Source organism: Triturus cristatus, chromosome 3_2 (assembly GCF_964204655.1).
Source record: "Triturus cristatus chromosome 3_2, aTriCri1.1, whole genome shotgun sequence".
Lineage (NCBI taxonomy): Eukaryota > Metazoa > Chordata > Amphibia > Caudata > Salamandridae > Triturus > Triturus cristatus.
In genome coordinates, this window is record NC_140584.1 from 772,914,761 (window position 1) to 772,934,601 (window position 19,841).

General features: G+C 44.7%; 1 protein-coding gene across 3 annotated transcripts in view; it reads right to left on the reverse strand.

Annotated features, from left to right (window-relative positions):
• The window catches only part of PIKFYVE (phosphoinositide kinase, FYVE-type zinc finger containing), a 2,037,960-nt gene that overhangs the window by 1,364,833 nt on the left and 653,286 nt on the right, over positions 1-19,841 (reverse strand). For all 3 annotated transcript variants that reach the window (XM_085648834.1, XM_085648836.1, XM_085648835.1), the window contains one exon: positions 16,979-17,159. In XM_085648834.1, the coding sequence (XP_085504960.1) occupies positions 16,979-17,159 (181 nt within the window). The remainder of the gene's footprint in view (positions 1-16,978; positions 17,160-19,841) is intronic.

A 19,841-nucleotide genomic window follows, 5' to 3' on the forward strand; every position in this document is an offset into this window, starting at 1 on the left:
TGGTCAGAGCACCCGAGTGAAGGCCGTGCTTGGGGAGAGAATCGGCGACGTGTTGGAGGGGCACCGTTCAAGGAAGTAAAATGCTGATTTCGGCTCCCGGGAGAAGGAGCTATCACACGGCTGCTGTGAGGTGAAACTGGCAGCAAAGTGCTTGGTATCTTGGTGTCTGGTGGGAAGTTTTATCACATTAGGGAAAAAAATGGCAGTTGGTCTGCTGGAATGTTGGACTGTTGGACTGTTCAATAGTTAAAGAGGAAGAAAGGAGTGAGGGGGGAGGGGGAGAAAAAAGGAAAATAAATACAAAGTCCTAACTTTGAAGTTGAAGAGCAATTATCAAGCATTCAGATGCAACCTTACCAGCTGAGAGGATTTTGGGGGAGCTGGTACAATCAGCACAGGTTCCACTTCATTTTTCTCGCTTGACCCATTCGGCACGCAGATAGCAGGATTAAAGGAAAGATGGGAAAACATCAAAAACTGACGAATGTGTTTGCCAAAGTGGATGCTGCATCAGTGTTTAAAGCCAAAACACGCTCAGCCCAAGCAAAAGCGACTCTTTCAACAGCTAGAGCTGGGAATGCTGCAAACCTGTCAGGACTGAATTCCAGCTTTGAGAGTTCGGAAGAAGAGCCGGCTGAGACTCAGTCTGAGCCCCAGCCAGGGGAGCAGTTTGCTATTAGCCCTAGTAGCTTGACACAAGTGGATGTTTCTATCATCGGAGAGAAGGAGCAGACCAGCATGCCTGCGATAATGATTAAAAAGGTCAAGCTAAAAAGCTCTAAAGACTTTCCGTTATTCTCTAAAAAAAAGCACTCAAGCTATAATTGCTCAAACGATGGCTACCCTGTTTCAATCAAATGAGGCTTCTGAAACCGCACTAGAAGAAGTGTCAACTGACTCTTCGCAGACTTTGTTCTCCTCTCCCCCTCTTATTCGGGCTCCGGCACCTTTGGCAGCCACTTCAACCTTACCAGATGCCGGACATCCAGGGCACAGTCAGGCTAGTACACCAGCACCAGTGCCATCAACGCCTTCAGCTCATCTTTCGGCTCTTGCTCAGTCTCCCCATGCAGAAGATACTCTAAAACAGCTGGAGGGTAAGGTGCAGTCTCGGGTATCATCTTGAATATTTAGTAAAGAAGGTCCACAACGGCCAGACCAGCTAGCCAGATCGGATGGCAAACCTCAACAAGAGGCACCCGAACTACTAAGTGGAGGAGTCAGTACGCAGCCGCTTGAAATAAAGACCATGCTTAATCTAATTTTGGATGAGATTAGAGACATGAAGAAATCTCAGGAGAAAGAGATCGCTGCTTTACATCATCGGCTCAGGAAAATCGAGGAGGCTGTGGCCTGCTAACCTGTTAGAATGCAAGAAGCAGAATCAAGGATCGCCTCGCTAGAAGACCAAATGAATTCCATGCTTCTGAAAGTAAACGCAGCAACGAAAGACAAAATGGTTCTGGAGAGTAAACTCGTGGAATTGGAGAACCACTCTCGTCGTTCGAATCTCGGAATCGTGGAGGTACCCGAGGGAGCCAATGTTCTCCAGTGAGTGGAATCATTTATTAAACAAAAGGTGTTACCTGAGTTAACTGGAGACCTAACATTAACCAGGGCTCATCACGTTCCAGCTCATCCCCTACCTAATCCCAAATTTCCACGTACCATTTTGACTAACTTCGCAGATTACAGTGTGAAAGAGAACATTTTGGCAAAAGCTATACAGTAGTGACAGTTCTCCATCAATGAGGGGTCTAAATGTCGGATTTTTGCAGATAGGTCGGTGGTAGCCGCACGCAGGCGTAAAGAGTTTGTGAAACTCCTGTATCTCTTCAAAGCTCAAGGGGCACAGGCTTCTATTGCTCAGCAATCAAAGCTTAGGGTCCTGGTGAGAGGAAAATTCCATATGTTCTCAAGCATAGAAGAAGCCCAGGAATTATTGAAAGAGCTTTCTTCTCTAAAATGAATCTATTGCCGGGGGAGGGAGGGTCACCAATGGTATAGTTCCATGACACCTATTAGGAAAGTAGGGGGGGCTGAAATGTGGCTAGCGTGGTTAGTGGGGTTTTTCACATTTCAGGGGGGTGGGGCCCACACTCCAGGAGGAGATGTGTGGGTTTGGGACGGGGGTTTACTTAGCAGTGACTAAAGCAGTGGAAAAGGGAACAAAGGAGGAGAAAATAGGATCTCGCATTTGCTAAAATACCATTCTTGTCTAAGCAATAGATATGGCTAGTAATTGTAGTATTTTGTCAGTTAACATCAATGGCATGCTTAACAAACAGAAATATGATGGCTTATAAGATGGCATGCCTCCTTCACGCCCCAAGTTCTTTTTCTTCAAGAAACACACCTTAAGTCTAACTCACCCAAGCTCTATCTACCCAGAACTTTCTCTGATGCTTTTTTTGCGTCAGCTGGGTTAGCCAAGAGAGGTGTAGCTATTTACATTTCTAGAAATTCATCTTGGGAATTTGAACAGATTTGCAGGGATTCCCAGGGAGGATGGTTATGGGTAGTGGCGATAGTAAATGGGAGGATTTTGAATTTTGTGAATTATTATGGTCCGATTATGGATGATACTTCTAGGCTGGCTAAGATTAACGAGCTGCTAAGGGGAGCCACTGGAGTAGATTATTATTGGGGGGGGACTTCAAATATATCCAGGATCTAAAAAAAGATACCTCCAATGAAAATAAACAATTGAAACCAAATACAAAAAAAATCTTAGGAGTTATAAAACACGACTATCAGCTGACAGACCCATGGCGTAATGCCAACCCGGTCACAAATAGTTAGAAATACCACTCTCGCCAACACCAGACAGCATCTCGTATACATTTTTTAACTTCCACATCATTGAATATCTTAAAGGCAGATATTGGGGCTAATTCGTTCTCTGACCACTCATATATCAAGCTCGACCTAGAAATTGACGAGAAGAGAAGGGAGCGATCCAGGTGGATCATCTTCTCCTTCAGGATCAACAATGGGTCAAGAGCTTAAGAGAATGGATTCTTGAATATTTCAGGTTAAATGAGGGGACCGATGAACCCTTCGCAGTATGGGGGGATTCAAGGCTGCTGTTCGAGGACAAATTATCTCCTTCTCGGCCGCTCAGTTGAAAGTACGACGGGCTAAAATAGCAGTAATCCAGCAGGCCGTGGAAAGGGCTCAAGATCTGAGCAACGTGTATCAAGGACATCTCCCTGAGGATGCTAAAAAGGCATTGAGGGAATTCTTATTATTAGAAGAAATTAGTAGCTTGCGAACTTACCAACAACGGGTATACGAGGAAAGCCAAATGGTGGGTAAATTGTTAGCTGGCTCCACAAAAAGTAGACAAGAAGCGGCCCAAATTTCATAGGTGGTGGATCCCAAGACTGGATTTGTAGTGTCAAAAGATGATGAGATCGCTCTGGCCTTTATGGAACACTACCAACAGCTGTATACAGCGGAATACCCAGTTGTGCAAGATACTATACAGAATTATTTTGACGGTGTAGATCTCCCGAAACTGTCTGATCCCCTTGTGGAACAGCTAAAACTAGACATTTCAAATACAGAAATTCTGGCAGCCTTAAAATCAATTTCTTAGCCAAAGCTTGTGGAGAAGATAGGCTCCCTATTGAATTGCATAAGGTATTTGCCAAAGAATTGACTCCACCCCTGACTAATCTATTTAATTATCTCAAATATAGCAGTGTTGTGCCCTCGCCTTTTAAAGAAGCGATTGTTGTCAGTTTTGTGAAAAAGGGAAAGGATCCAAAAGATGTTAATTGCTATAGACCCATCGGTCTCCTTAATGCTTATTATAAGATCCTAATGAAGATCTTCTAATATGTATAATGATGGTAGACGCTGAAAAGGAGTTCGACCTGGTAAATTGACATACCCTCTTTTTTGGCCTTGGCAGGTTTGGCATCCCTCCCCAGGTTATTTTAATGCTTCGGAACATCTATCAGGGGCCTCTGGCTCAGGTGGTAATTAATGCAAGTCGTGTGGGTAGTAAAAATAAACCGGGGGACAAGACAAGGGTGTCTTCTTTCCCCTTTACTGTTCACGTTTTTCATTGAACCTTTAGCCATCCGAAAGAGAGAAAATGTTGCAATCACCGCTCCAATTCGGGGTATGTCCAAATTAAAGTTATTTGCGGACGATATTATTTTATATCTAAAACCAGATAGTCAGAACCTGGAATTGATCTTAATGGAATTCTGTCAATTTGAATTAATTGGGGGATATAAAATAAACCAAAACAAAACAGAAATCCTCGTACTGAATTCTGACACAAATTTTCTCCCAGTCAATCTTAAGTACCAAGCTGCTAGGCCTGACCCAATACGTTACTTGGAGAGCTATGTTTCTGATCAATATCAACAGCTATACAAGTTGAATTATGTAGCAATGCAGGTTAAAATCAAGAAACTGCTGGACAACTGGTCGCTACTACATTTAACATTGAGCGTTCCTTACACTCATTAGGCGTCAGGAGAATTTTTAAGTTTTACTTAAACAAGAAAAAACTGATAAAATAATCTAACCAATTACTCCTCAAATACTCCAATAAAGATAAGTTTGGCTATGTTAAAACAAATAATTTTTCGATGGTTTGTGTATTGTATCTCTTTTTTACCAACTGGTAAATAAACATTTTCCTAGACAGCCTAAACTACTTTTTACCAGAAATAACCAGCCACTACAGACTTGTTAAGAAATATTTGGATGGATTACATTCGTAGAGTAGCCAACTGGAAATCAGCACATATTGTTACAAAAAACTATTACCCTGACTCTGACACAAGAACTGACTCGACAGTCGGTCAAGCTACTGTCAAAACTATGTTTGCTTAAGCCCAAGATGAATCTTTGCTTGATGCTCAATTCTAACATTAATGACTAGCAATGAAGAACCTACCATGCACAATAAATAGTTACTGATTTATAGTCCTGTTTCTGCCCTGTGGTTGCCTTCATTCAAGTCATAAATGGCACTACCATCTACCCAACATTTCCTAGATGGGAATCAAAACCATAAATATTGGGTTCTTGAGCTTAGCTCTTCATATCCATCAAAATGAATGGAGTCTGAGCAGCAAATGTGAGCACTTTCCATTTTGGGACTGGAAACACCTAGGCTTTTTCAAAGGTAGATGCAACCTTGTTTGCACTATGCTAATGCAATGCCTATCTGCCCTGCCTTTAGCAGAAGTTTAAGATGAAGAATCTGCAATGTTGTGTAGTATTTTATCTTTGTAAACCAGTGTAAGTTCAGACAAAAAATTGGCATTAATAGGTTATTCAAACTGTGTGTTTGTTTTACGGTGGGAAGGACCTCAAATAGAGAAAAGAAAATACTTTTCTTGAGTCCCCTCACTCACCAAAGGTTTGCCCGAGGTGACATGCTTCATCATTGGGGCCATCCCAAGCATCTACTGCTTGGGGCGTGCTGCGTCTTGCGACAGTTACGTAGGAGCACTATTTAGTGAAGACTATGTGTAGTGCAGTGAGAGGGGAGTGGTGTGGGTTTAAATAAAAAATTACCTAGCTAGTGAGCGTGAATGAGCTTATTCGTGCTCCTAGTTGGTAAAGGATAAAAAGGGGGGGTTAATAAAAGGGAGGAATTAGGTAATAATGTGCTAATAGTCCCTAATATTGAAAGCCAACATGTTTCGAGGTTATCCCCTAAACCTCTTCTTCAGGACCGCATGGGGACCAGCCCCATGTGAACCACTCCGTGCAAAGACCTATAATAAGGTGATAAAGTAAAAAGGAAAAGTAAACGCGCAAATTAGTGTCAGCGTAAATCAATTACATACGGTTAGATTGAACGCGTAGTATCTGGAGAAATACAAAAAACATACATGTTAATACGCTGCCTGCCCAACGATGTCGTGGGCAGGTGATTCATCTAAGATCAATTTCAACCGTAGGTGATGGTGCTCATGCCTGTAACTTAGAATAGGTGGAGACATCTAATGTAGTCTGGTAAAACACATATGAAAAGACATTACACTCGTGATGGGACATCCGACATAACAGACACAACATAAAACATATATAGTGGCGTTTTGACCTACTTAGTAGTTAATCAAAATTTGCCTCATGGTCTGCCGGGGTGGAGGAGCCTAAATAACCCTAGGAGAGAGTGGGGGTTATAAAGCTTAGAGTTGGTATGGCGTTACAGCCCTGCAGAATGGACAAAAGTTCAAGTTAGTGAAAAAAAGGAAAAAGGGGCTCAAGGTTGCAAGTTAGCCCCAGGCGCAGGAGAGAGAAAACTTACTTGACTCGGCTTGCCTCCGTCAAATTGACCTATTGGATCCCATCGGCGGACCGCATCTTAGCGTGTCCTGGGTTCCAGTGGTTTAAATACTCTCTGAGCTTGTTAGAAAATGCTTAGTCACCGGCTCTTGGAAGAGAAGAGCTGGGCTGTGTGTAGCGCTTCGTTTGTAGCGGCCATCTTGAGTGTAGTAGGCAATGCGTTTTAGGTCTATGAAAGTTGGATAAGGATTGTAAAATAATTGTGAAGGATGCGGAGCACATTAGCATTGAAGGGGAAATTATTCCTCAACTAATCCAATAAAGATAACTTTGGCTATATCAAAACAAATAATTTCTCGATAGTTTGTGTCTTGTAACTCCTTTTTTACCAACTGGTGAATATACATTTTCCTAGAAAGCCTAAAATACATTCACAGGAGGCAAAGCAGCCACTACAGACTGGTTAAATAATATTCAATTGGATTGCACTTGTAGGGTAGCCAACTGAAAATCAGCACATTCTGTTAAAAAAAAAAACTATTATCCTGACACAAGAACTGGCTCGATAGTCGATCAAGCACCTGTCAAAACTCTATTTGCTTAAACCCAAGATGAGTCTTTCTTCATGGTGTCTGGCATTCATCCTTCAGATCCGAGAACCACTCTTGGAGGGTTATGCTTGCTGCTCAGTTCTAACATTAATGCCTAGCAATGAAGAACCTACCATGCACAAGAAATAGTTACTTATTTATAGTCCTGGTTCTGCACAGTTGTAATCTTCATTCAAGTCCTAAATGACCCTGCCATCTACCTAGCTTTTCCTAGATGTGGATCAATACCCTCACTATTGGGTTCTTAAGCTAAGCTCTTCATATCCATCAAAATAAATTGTATCTGAGTGGCAAATGTGAGCACCTAACATTCTGGAACTGGAACACATAGGCTTTTTTAAAGGTACGTGCAACCTCGTTTGCACTATGCTAATGCAATGCCTATCAGACCTGCTTTTAGCAGCAGTCTAGGATGAAGAAGCTGCAATGTTGTGTTGCTTTTTTTCCCTTTGTAAACTAGTGTAAGTTAGGTAAAAGATTGGTCTTAATACGTTCTTCAAACCGTGTGCCTGTTTTGATGATGAAACACATTTGCAAAGTTCACAGATGCTCCTAGAAGTGTCCCGGCGCTAATACAAGAGCATACCAGATTACAGTGTGAATAACCAAGTTTCTAATCCCTTCCTAAAAGCAGGTTCTGAAGTTTCCTGTCTCAGATGCATCAGAAGAGAATACCGCAGACGGCCCTAACAAGGAAAAAGAGAGCCCGCCAATCCTTGACAGTCTCACTGTCGGCACTCTGGCCAAAGCCAGATGAGAAGACCATAGGCTCCTCGCAGGATTGTAGGAAAGAATACAGGAAACCAGATAGCCCGGGCCAATATTGTGGAGAGCACAAAAAATCTGTAAAGAGGCTTTAAACAGAATTCTCTTCCTTACTGGGAGCCAGAGCAAAGAGGAAAGATGACTCAAGATCCTCGCTCTCTTCGGTAGATTAAGTAAGAGGTGCGCCACTGCGTTTTGTACCATTGCAATCTATGGATAGCATATTCTGGCAGGCCAAGATACAAGGTATTAGCATAATCAAGGTGAGATGTTATGAGAGCCAGCATAACTGTTTTCCTGGCAGAGAAGGATAGAAGAAACAGAATTTATTTCAACACCCTTAATATTCCAATGCACATACCAGTCACTGCACTAATCTTGGGTAAGAAAGACAGGCACCTGTCAAACCTAACTCACAGGTTCCTGGCTGTGTCTATAGGAAACACAGGTGAGATGGAACCATCTGGCTCGTAAGCGGACCAGCCAGAGGGCGCTGAGGTACCAAAGAAAGAGAATTTCGGTTTTGTCTGCTTTGCGCATCCCCTGTTTCTGATGTAGCCAGACAAAAACTGCTATACGGCAAGTTTTCATAGAGTCAATAGCCAGTTCCTTAAAGGAGAAGAGAATTGTGTGTCATCTGCAAATGACACAATCTTACCACCAAATGACTCAACAATTAGAGCAAGTGGGGTGAAGTACACATTAAACAACGCAAGGCTAAGGGCAGAGCCCTGCGGAACCCTGACTGAGATAGACCTGCTGCCAGAGGCAAACGGCAGCAGCCAAACCTCCCGTTCTCTATTGTCTAAAAAGGGGGATATCCAGCTACGGGCAAGATTCTTCACTCCGATCCTTGTTAGACGGTGTCGGAGTGAGGCATGGGAGACCGTATAAAAGGCAGCAAACAGATCTAACAAGATCAGCACCGCCCTGCCCTTGACATCCAATGCACCTTTAATTTCCTCAGTGACCACTAGTAAGGTTGTCTTTGTGCTTAAGTTCCTTCTGATTCAATAAAATATGGGGTGACCCTGTGTCCCTCAGAACCTGGGTATCATGATGCAAAAAGTACAATGGTTATGTCGGGTATGAACACAATATTTCTTATAAATACAATTCAATTTGGGGACAAGTCATTTTATGCACCTGTTGGAAGTGGAAGCGTTTTCCAAGGAACACACAAGAAATACAAAAGAGAATTTCTGGGTATTACGGTATTTTATATAAATTAAATCATTTATATATACCCACATATGAGAAATGTTTGTTATATACATGGCTGCCAACAGGGTGAGAATCAAGGTGAATTGTGATAAAGTGGGAAACACTTGCCTGCTTGAGGTCCTGCCGGGAAGGATTCCTTTGCGCTTGCCGCTACTTGCCTGTTGCGAGGTCCTGCTGAGGATTCCCTGCGCCTGTTGCCACCCTGTTGTCCTGCCTGTCTCGTTGTTCTTCCGGGGAGTGTGGAGTGCTGTGTCTGGGTTGCCCCCGCCGCCGTGCCGCTGCCGCTGCGCGGCCGTGAAGAGGGCTGGACTACATCCCCCAGCAAGCCCTGCATCCCCGCCCACCAACCGGTTCCCGCGCCTGGAGGAGTACTAAGGGAGGCAGCTCCCTTCGGGGAGCGGGAAACACTTGCCTGCTTGAGGTCCTGCCGGGAAGGATTCCTTTGCGCTTGCCGCTACTTGCCTGTTGCGAGGTCCTGCTGAGGATTCCCTGCGCCTGTTGCCACCCTGTTGTCCTGCCTGTCTCGTTGTTCTTCCGGGGAGTGTGGAGTGCTGTGTCTGGGTTGCCCCCGCCGCCGTGCCGCTGCCGCTGCGCGGCCGTGAAGAGGGCTGGACTACATCCCCCAGCAAGCCCTGCATCCCCGCCCACCAACCGGTTCCCGCGCCTGGAGGAGTACTAAGGGAGGCAACTCCCTCCGCCTCGCGGACGCGCGCGGGCGGCGCCGGGAGAAGCCCGGGACAAGGGCGGGACCGTCTGTGGCCGTCCGGGGCCGAAGGAGGCCGGGCTGGGCAACACTTCTTGGCTGTGGACTCTGGGTTTGTTTGGACTTTATTATCTCATTAATAATGAGCAACGTTTTAATAGCTATATAGTTTACAGTCATAAGCTGACGTAGCGTGTTGTTTTTTTATTCTTGATTTTTTAGCAATTAGCTATTGTGCATACAGGGGTTTCTTCCAGTACTGTACCAGTCTGCTAGTCCCCAACTGAGTAATGGGGAAACATACTAAATCCTCTTCGAGTCGTCCTATGACTAGGCAACTAGCTAACTCGAATCCACCGCTGCCAAGTTTGACAGCGATAGACAAAATGTTGCAGAAAACAATTGGGGTAGTTGCTACAGCAATTGAAAACACGGAAAAACGGCTGTCCATTACTCCTGCATTTACTATGGCACCCCCACATGACGGCTCGGCTGATATGTCCACATATCAGGTGGATATGGAAGCTATGACATCCATGCTCCCATCCTTTACCCATTTACCTTGTGCGCAGGTGATTTTAGATGAGCCTGAGCGCACGGAAGTTGGTCCATTATCTTCCTCCTTTGTTTCTATAGTGGCCCCCAAGAAAAGGGTAAAGCCAAAGAAAAATAAGCAGAAAACAAAACAGAAAACAAAACAAAGGATCTTTAATCCTGCCCCTCTTGCTCCTGGGCTTGCCTCTTCAGACCAGATTCATTACCCTCCTACTATTAACCCACCGGTTTGGGCTTCTAACCTACTACTAGATCTACAATCGCACATTGACAACTCCCTAAACCTTCTCCTAAAAACCCTGTCATCCAAAATAGACAGGTTGGTATCTCTTATTAATACCAAAGGTATAGGGTCACAGCAGTCATATCTTGATCCTCTGCCCATCTCTCGTGGCATGGTAGGTAGTATCACCCAAGCTAGGAGTAATAATCCTGTTCCCCAGGGTCAGCCTAGTTCTTGCTCGCTTCTTACTTCCTCTATCTTACCCCAGCCTCCCATCGCTCCACCAACTGTCTCTTCTGCTGGTGCCCTTACACCTTTGAATGCTCCCCGAGCACCTACTGTTTCATCAGCTTGTGACCAGCCACAGAGCAATAAGGAACATAGCCCACGGGGTTCTGGTGGGGGTAGGCTCCTTCCTATCATGGGAGGGAACTCAGCCTCTCTGAATTTGGTTAATTCTCTGCCATCTGTTCAGCTCCCCCCCGAGTCTGCCCCGTATGTGATTGTGCTCACAGGAGTTCCTCCTTTATCTAGCACTAAGGGGGAAACTTACTATGAACTAAAAAATAAAGTCACACATTGGCTGTCCAAAAATAGACCATTGAATGGTGCTGGCAAAGGGGAGATTTTGTTTGTTCGTAGGATTAGTTGGCTAGGGACCCGCCTAAAGGACATTAGTGGGGATTGTGTCTTGGTTAATTTTAGGGACCCCAGAGTAGTGGGACATATACTGGATTTGGGTGGGAAGATCAAACTAGGTTCTATTGATACTTTCCATTTGGGGTATTTTTATTCTCATCCCAACGCTCTGAACCCTGTAGGACCTTCATACCCCCACCATCCCTCTCATAATTCTTATTTCAATATCCCGGTTGCCAACCGCTTTGATGTGCTTAGTTCCGTGGATTGACCATCATCCGGAAGGAACACCAAGGGTAGGCACATGAGCTGTGAGGGGAACTTTGGTAGAGAGGTTTACGGTATGGAGATGGATTCTTCCCTGACCGCATTGGGCACTGGGAGTGGACACACTCCCCTTCCCCTTTCCTATTTGAACAATAGTACTATGGAAGGATACCCTGAGCTGGGTCCCCCTGTACATATTGCCTCGCATGAGTCGCCTACTTCTCCTCACTTGGAGACCAGTCCTTGTTCCTCACCCTCGCGTAGACCACTAGTAGGGTCTTGGAATGTGGCTGGACTGGAGACCAAACTCTCTGACCCTGAGTGGGGAGATCTAATGGACAAATTTGATATTTGTCTATTTCAAGAAACTTGGCTCCGGTACAGCCCAGCGAGGGTGGGCTATGCAACTTTTTCTATTCCCGCGGTTCAAGGCGTTAGGGGAAGACCATCGGGGGGGCTAGTTATCTGGGTTGCAACCCATCTAGGTTGCTCTGTAAAATTAATTGATACAAAATCCCCCGATATCTTATGCCTGCTACTTACCTTCCCTGCCGGATATTCGTTGGCTGTCCTAAACGTTTATCTACGCCCATGTCCGGCACAGTTGGGGCTGTCGATTTTGGGAGCTTTGGACGAGGTACTTCACTCCCTTCCTCCTGCGTCGCACAAATTATTAGGTGCGGATTTTAACTGCCACTACGAGCCTCTCCTCGGGATCCCTCCCCTTACCTGTGATGAGGACGAAAACTACAAAATCCCTGTCCCCACCATTTACCCGGCCAAGCGTCTCCTTCCCTTAGCCCTCGAGATTAACAAGTTGGCCATTGCACATTCCTTGAGGGCTTGTAATGGTAGACTGTGTCCTGATGTACCGGGAGCTTTTACCTTCAATAGACCCGGGAGTTGCTCGACCATCGACTACGTCTTGGTGAACGTGGAATTTTGGGGCTACTTAGCAACATTTTCTGTTATTCCGCGGATCGATAGTGACCATAACTTACTGTCACTAGAGCTGATAAGTAACTTTGGTGGTAGTGCAGGCTCACATGGCCTGTCGCCACACAATAGTGAGAACTTGGTTCTAGCTGCAGGAGGCAGACGGATTAGGTGGGCAAGGGTTGTGACCGACGAAATAAAGCTTGCAGCTTTATATAGTAGTGTCACTCGTTCCCTGGAGGCGGTTTTCCTCCTATTGAGTTCCAACGGGGATATTGAGCAGACCCATCACCTTGCTCTCCAAAATATCCATAAGGAACTTCTGGGTGGCCTGGTTGGTTTTTTTTATAGTACCTCTGTTTCAAGGCCACGGGCCCCAAGGCCTGAGCATTGGTACAATAGTTCCTGTAGATTGGCCAAGACTGCCCTGATTAAGGAGGTAAAAAATGGCACACTGTTGAGTATCCAGGTTGCAAGGGCATTTTATAAAAATTTGATTAAGGAGGCAAAATCGGAGTGGGAGGAGCTTAGGTGGCAAAACATGAAACAAGCACTAGCAGTTCATGACTCAAGGGCCTTCTGGAACATTGTTCGAACTGGTTCAGTAGCTTGTAGCCCCGCTATCATTCCTAACCTCAGTGAGGAGGTCTGGCTCGCCCATTTTAAACCCCTATATTCTTTAAGTGATCCTCGTGGAGGTTCTGATTTGGTAACCCCGCCCAACGCAACTCTATTGAATCAGAAGGACCATGAAGACTCTGGGAGTCGTACTTTCTCCCTCTCAGAAATAGAGTTGGCTCTTAGTACCCTAGCTGCGGGGAAGGCTCCGGGGCTTGACAGGATTCCCGGTGATCTGTTTAGAAGTGAACCAAATATTTGGGCCCCTTATATTTTGGTTTACTTCAATGCCATCTTGCAGGGTCTCGAGATCCCGGATACCTGGTTGGGAGCAGAAATTATACCTATACACAAAAAATCCTCTCCCCTCGACCCAGCCAACTACCGCCCCATTAGTTTGATTGACGTCTTACAAAAACTGTTTGCTCGAGTCCTTTTAACAAGGTTGCAGACCTGGATGGAGGACCACCAAATCTTAACCTCGCTCCAGGCAGGGTTTCGAGCAAAGGTTTCTACCATTGACCAACTGTTTAGGCTTCAGTTGATCTATTGGAAGACAGTCAGTATGGGAGCCGGTAATCTTTATCTGATTTTTGTGGACCTTCGGTCCGCATTTGATACGGTCCATAGGGAAAAACTGTGGTTTTTGCTACTAGAGATGGGTGTTCCCCCCTACCTTTGTCATTTATTCAAACGCCTTCACCAAGGCACTTATGCAAGGGTGAGATTTGGGAGATGCGGGGAAATTTCAGGGCCATTCCCGGTGGAAAAGGGTGTGCGGCAGGGCTGTGTCCTGGCCCCCACCCTTTTCTCCCTTTTTATTAATGGGATGATTGAGCATCTCCTTCGCTCCGCTAATTTGGATTCTCCGATCCTCGCGGGGCGTAGGATACCGGCCCTTATGTTTGCGGATGACACGCTCTTGTTATCCAAATCTTTCATGGGCGTCCAGCGCACATTGGAGGCTTTTTGCTCTTTCTGCGAAAAAAGGGATTTGGAACTGAACCTATCCAAAACAAAATTCATGGTTTTCAGTTCTAAGTTAATTAACTGTCCCCACCCTAAGATGGGAGAAGTAGAACTTGATAGGGTTGCCACCTTTGACTATCTAGGGGTGACCCTCAATGATAAAATGAAATGGGGGTCTCATTTGGTAAAGGCAAACCTGAAGCTAGCTCAATCAGTGGGTGGTTTACTGAAGGTTTTTAATAACACATCTTCCAAACCTTTGGGCCCCCCCATGGAAATCTACAAATCCCAAGCAAGAGGGGGCGCGCTATATGGCGCTGAGCTATGGGGGTATTCCACTCCTGCTTCTTTAGCGGTAATTGAGAATTCTTTCATTAGGCGTCTGCTGAAATTACCTACGAGTACCCCCCTAATCCCCTTGAGATTGGATTTAGGCTTAGTTCCTATAGATGAAATTGCCCTGAATCGCCCTCTCATGTTTTGGAGACGACTATGGTCAACACCTGAGCTTGCAAGCTATAGGCTTGACCTGGCCGATATATTGGGTAGGGGGAAACTGGAAAAGATTCCTTGGCTAACTTACGTTAAGACTCTGTGCTATGCCATAGGGAAGGGGGACCTTTGGTCCGCCCCGGAAGAGACAAGTTGTACATTATCCAAGAAATCTTTGAGTAAGGCTTTGTGTTTCTATCGGAAGGAAATGTTATTACATTCTTCTCTGGGTAGGCTTACAGACACTTTTTTGGACATTAAGTCCAGCCCCCAGTATGAAACCTTCCTGGATGTTATCCAACCCCCCCTGGCAAAGAAACTTTACATCCAGTTTCGTTACAGTTCGTTACCTTTGAGGGCATTCACATGTAGATGGTCGAACGTATCTGATCGTTCAAGCATGTGTCCTGCTTGTATTGATATTTGTGAAACTGAGATGCATGTTGTTCTTTTTTGCCCCCTCTATATCAAGGCTAGGAAGAAATGGATTATTCAGCTCTGTAAGTCAAGGGGCCTTAGGGACTACCAGGTAGTCTTTAGAATTTTAAAATATGATACTACCCCACTGATAGTCTTTGCGATGGCCAAATATCTCTTTTCCATGTGGCTCACCAGGTCCAAAAAAATGATCATTGTCCCACAACCCCTTTGATTCCAGTATTATTTTTATTGCATTATTAGATTCTGCTGGTGCTCCAAGATTATTTTGGGCTTTGGTCACAGCTCCAATAATTTGGTTTTTTGAGGTTTTCCCTTGTTTCTCTGCGCAATTTTTTAGCTTAAAGTTTTAATGTTTTTATGGTCTGCACTCTATGTATATGTCGATTTAATTGTGTTTTATTGTACAGAATTATTTATGTCTTTTTATGGCATCATGCCGAAATAAAAGCTTTTGACTGACTGACTGACTGATAAAGTGACATCTTGTGCTTAGTGACTCAACAAGTGTGTGATATGTACAAGGTGAAAATTACATATATACAGATATGGAAGAGGCCAGGGTAAACAGATACACAATAGCCCTGCTGCACTATTCACTTTCAGTATTTTTGTAAGCAGGGCCTTGTACTGGACCGGGAGTTATCGTCGACGTTTCAACCCTATATGCGCGATAGTTAATGTACAAAGCGGGTCTTCATCAGGACTAGAGTAGGGGCGAGGAATGGCAGTCTAACAATAACCACAGAGACTCCTGGTTAAGCTCAAGTCAATGTTGAGGTAGGCCCATCATGTTGATTGCGGAGCCGATCACGGGTCAGGGCACTCGCGCTGATCAGAGAGCCAAGGCCGGTTGGATTTGCATGTAAACGTCTGAAGAGTCGATTCCAAGTGTGTGATTTAGGCGTGCTGGCTGTAATGGAATCGACTCTTCAGACGTTTACATGCAAATCCAACCGGCCTTGGCTCTCTGATCAGCGCGAGTGCCCTGACGCGTGATCGGCTCCGCAATCAACATGATGGGCCTTCCTCAACATTGACTTGAGCTTAACCAGGAGTCTCTCTGGTTATTGTTAGGCTGCCATTCCTCGCCCCCACTCTAGTCCTGATGAAGACCCGCTTTGACCCGTAATTCCACATAACCCCTAAGACAAGACACTTGTTCCTTGTTAATCTTCAGGAGATGCAGTCTTAAAGACTACACCCAATGGATAGGAAGATTGGCTGCCTTCTGACAGCAATCCTAAATTAGCTTCAAGTTAATTTGCCGCCACCTGTATTACACTGTAGATAGTCGTATAATTTTACGATAGATTAAGCAGTTACTCTAAGTTCCCACTCTGCTGGGTAGGGCATTTGAAACTACAGATACAACATTAAGCACCAAGGCTTTTTCGCATCACCGTGTATAAAAGCATGTGGAAAGGCAATGATCAGGGGACAGAAATACAAAAACTACAAAGGTTTTGCATTTCCTTCGTAGCATGATTAATCATTGATAAGTTGAAAGTATACAGCGCCACCAAGAACTAGGGATACTTATGGTATATGACAACATGCAGATCAAGCCGCCCTTGCAATCTTGAAGATAGAGTAACAGGCAGACTTATTATAAAGACCATCAAGTTTGACAATGGAAATTTGGAAGGGCAAGAGTATTTAATGGCCAAGACCGGAGTAAGCATATCTGACAATGCAAATTCAAGAACTCCTCAAATCTGCCCTTTACAGTAAGGTGGCAAGAAGTAAATCCATTACTTGGCCAGGTCCAGATTCTTCATCCAAAAGGTACAATGCTTTGTGGTTTCACAAAAATTTACTTTTTGGACTCAGAATGGAAAAATTTTACAAAACCAAGGTCTGAAAAGTTGGTAGAGATCTATGCGAACATGCTCACAGCTGTAAATGCTGCTAACTGTGTATTAAATGATGGGAACTTAACTATAGCATTTTATTTTATTATACATTTTTCTTAGCACAATAAAAGGATTTTCTGCCTTGAAACAGGAGCATATGGTGTACAGATGAGAAGCGAAAAATCCTCACTTGAACGCACAAAACTTCAGAGAACTTGCACAACAAAATATGATCGATTTCAAGAAGGTGCAGGCTTTCCATTTATGATACAATACATTACATTAATTCTTGTTGCTCTATCAATGTACCCAACAGAGTAAATGGGATCTTAACAGATCAGCATGTAAAAGAAAACACATCCAGTGAAGAATATGATTCCTCATGTACAGTTTATGATGCAAAAGTCAAGCAACTTACCTTTTTGATGTGGACAAACTGACGAACATCCATGTCATCGTCTTTATTCTTAACATCAGGACGGACCGTCTGGACCACCTGGCAGACTACAGGCACAATGACATCCTTCCAAGACAAAGATAGCGAATCGTTGTATAAGAGTTGCTGCAGTAGGGACATCATATGACTGTGATTCGCTGAACTACAGATTTTACAAAGAAATTAGAAATAAAGGTTAATCAGCTGAGAGCCATTGCTATAGTCCATTCTCAAGCCTACAACAATTACCTACTATTAATCTAAATTTCACAGAATCCTACTCGTCCTTGCCACAGTCCTTAAATTATAAGGATGAGTCATGTATGATGTTAACAGTATTAGTCCTTTAAATTTCACAACAAACTGTGATGAGGACCTCAGTACTTGTGCCTTTACTTGAAAGCCTTACAGGTACAGATAATGTTACCGATAAAGCATTGAAGAGCGAGAAGGTCCAGAACAACAACCACAGGAGCAAACAAAAGGGACTATGCATGTTATATAGAGCAGAATGGTGCATGCACCAAGACCACACATAGTAAAGAAATGTAACAAGGGAGCCAGCTTTTTTTTTATATATATATATATATATATATATATATATATATATATATATATATATATATACCTGCATTGGTTAAAAAAAAAAAAAAAAACATACAAGCATATCTCCATTTGCATAAGGTACATTCAGTAATACACAGTGTGAACAAAACATAAAATGTATATTTGACAAAGATAGTCAGAATTACAGAATTGTCTGCCGAACCGCTTGATTAGTCATGAGCATCACTCTAAAGCTCTGTTTACTGCAAACATTTGTCTGCATGTACCCTACAAGTTTGACTCCACTCAATGGAGTGTGAATTATGCATTTAATTAAACCTTGTAAAATGTAACAAGGGCCAGTGGGCAGTGATGGACCAACATCAATGATTGAGTAATTCAAAAGGAGACCAAGGGTACAGTTGAAACGTGCATCTGGAATAGATGTGAAGTCATGTGATACAAGGGTATGTGGTTGATTGCTAGTTGGTATGCAATTCCAATGGATCCTCGCTTACAAGCTCAGCAACAGAGGCCAATATTACTTTCATTTGCTGGGACAGCATGTGGGAAGTGTCTGGAAGGCAGTTAGCAGTGTGTCTCTGCACTGTGATAGGAGAACCTTCTCTGGCCGCTAGCTTATTTCCGTCTTAGTGCTGTACTCTCCGTCTCTGCCCAAGCTACTACCGATTTAAGATACATAGACACCCATGGAGGTGCGCTCACCTTCTAGTGCCGGATCACTGTGTGCTTTGCGCACAGTAAAGCAAAGTCAATAAAGCGGACTGTAAGCTTAGCCTTCCAGGTTAGCTTAAACAACCCTAGCATGCTAACCTCCCAGCTGTGTAGTGTGGTGTTTCCTGTGATTTGATAGAAGTGCAACATGACCCCCATTCAATTTTGCAAAAGGGAGCGGCATGACTATAGCATGTGAAGCATATCAGCACTAGGCAATTGAAAACGTGGGCAGCAGGACCTCACATCGGGAAAGTATTGGTCTATTTTTGCAGGAATTATGTAAGCTTCGTGTAAAAGGAAGAACTGAATTAGCTTGAACCTGGTATTCCTCTATTCCTTAGATATCTACCCCAACACTCTACCCCATTTCTTAAAATCATTGATGGCCCTCCCAAAGTCAGACTCGCATTTATCCGGCAGCACAGTCAGGGTCGGAGGCGCATCGCCTACTAACTGTTGAGGCATCTGATATTGTTCATGACATGAAGGTATTGCGAGCCACGTGTGAGGGCAGTTTCTCAGCGTTAGTGCCCCAGAGCACTCAAGCCAGCATGCTGTATATTAATAACTGCCACATAGGAATATCATATTGTTCAGTAATCTGAATAAAAGGGAGGAGAGAGCTGTCTTGGTCAAGATCACCTATGGACGTAGGAAGGCCCCTCCTTAAGAAGCCCTCAGCAGATCCCACAGACTTCAAGAACTACCGGCCCATCTCTCTCCTCCCCTTCGCGGCGAAAGTAGCTGAGAAGACTGTCAGCGCACAGCTGACAAGGTTCATCGAAGACAACTCCATCCTCGATCCCTCCCAAACCGGATTCCGCAGCAACCACAGCACAGAGACTGCCCTACTCGCCGCCACATAAGACATCTGCACCCTCCTTGACCAAGGCCACGCTGCAACCCATGATCCTACTCGATCTGTCAGCAGCATTCGACACCAACTCCAACGCACACTCGCCACCAGACTGCACGATGCAAGCATACAAGGAACCACCCTCAACTGCATCCGCTCATTCCTCACTGGCAGAAGCCAAAGAATCAGACTGACACCATTCCTCTCCGAACTCACGGAAATCAACAGCGGAGTGCCCCAGGGATCATCACTCAGCCCAACCCTCTTCAACATATACATGGCCCGCCATCGTCTGACAGCACGGCCTCAGCATAGTATCCTACACCGACGACACCCAGCTCATCCTCTCCCTCACCAAGGACCCCACCACCACCACCAGACTCAACTTCCAGGAAGGAATGCAGGACGTCGTATTCTGGATCAGCAACAGGTGCCCGAAACTCAACTCAGAGAAAACAGATGTCCATGTCCCCGGAACCACCCCGTCAGCATGGAACACCACCTGGAGTCCCACTGCCCTCGGCAGTCCTCCACGCCACAGACCACGCCAGAAACCTCAGCATCGTACTCGACTCCTCCCTCTCCATGAACCGACAGGTCAACGCCATTGCCTCCAGCTGCTTCAACACCCTACGCATTCTCCGTAACACGTTCAAATGGTCCCCCCCACCAAGTCAAGGAAGACAGTCACCCATACACTAAAAA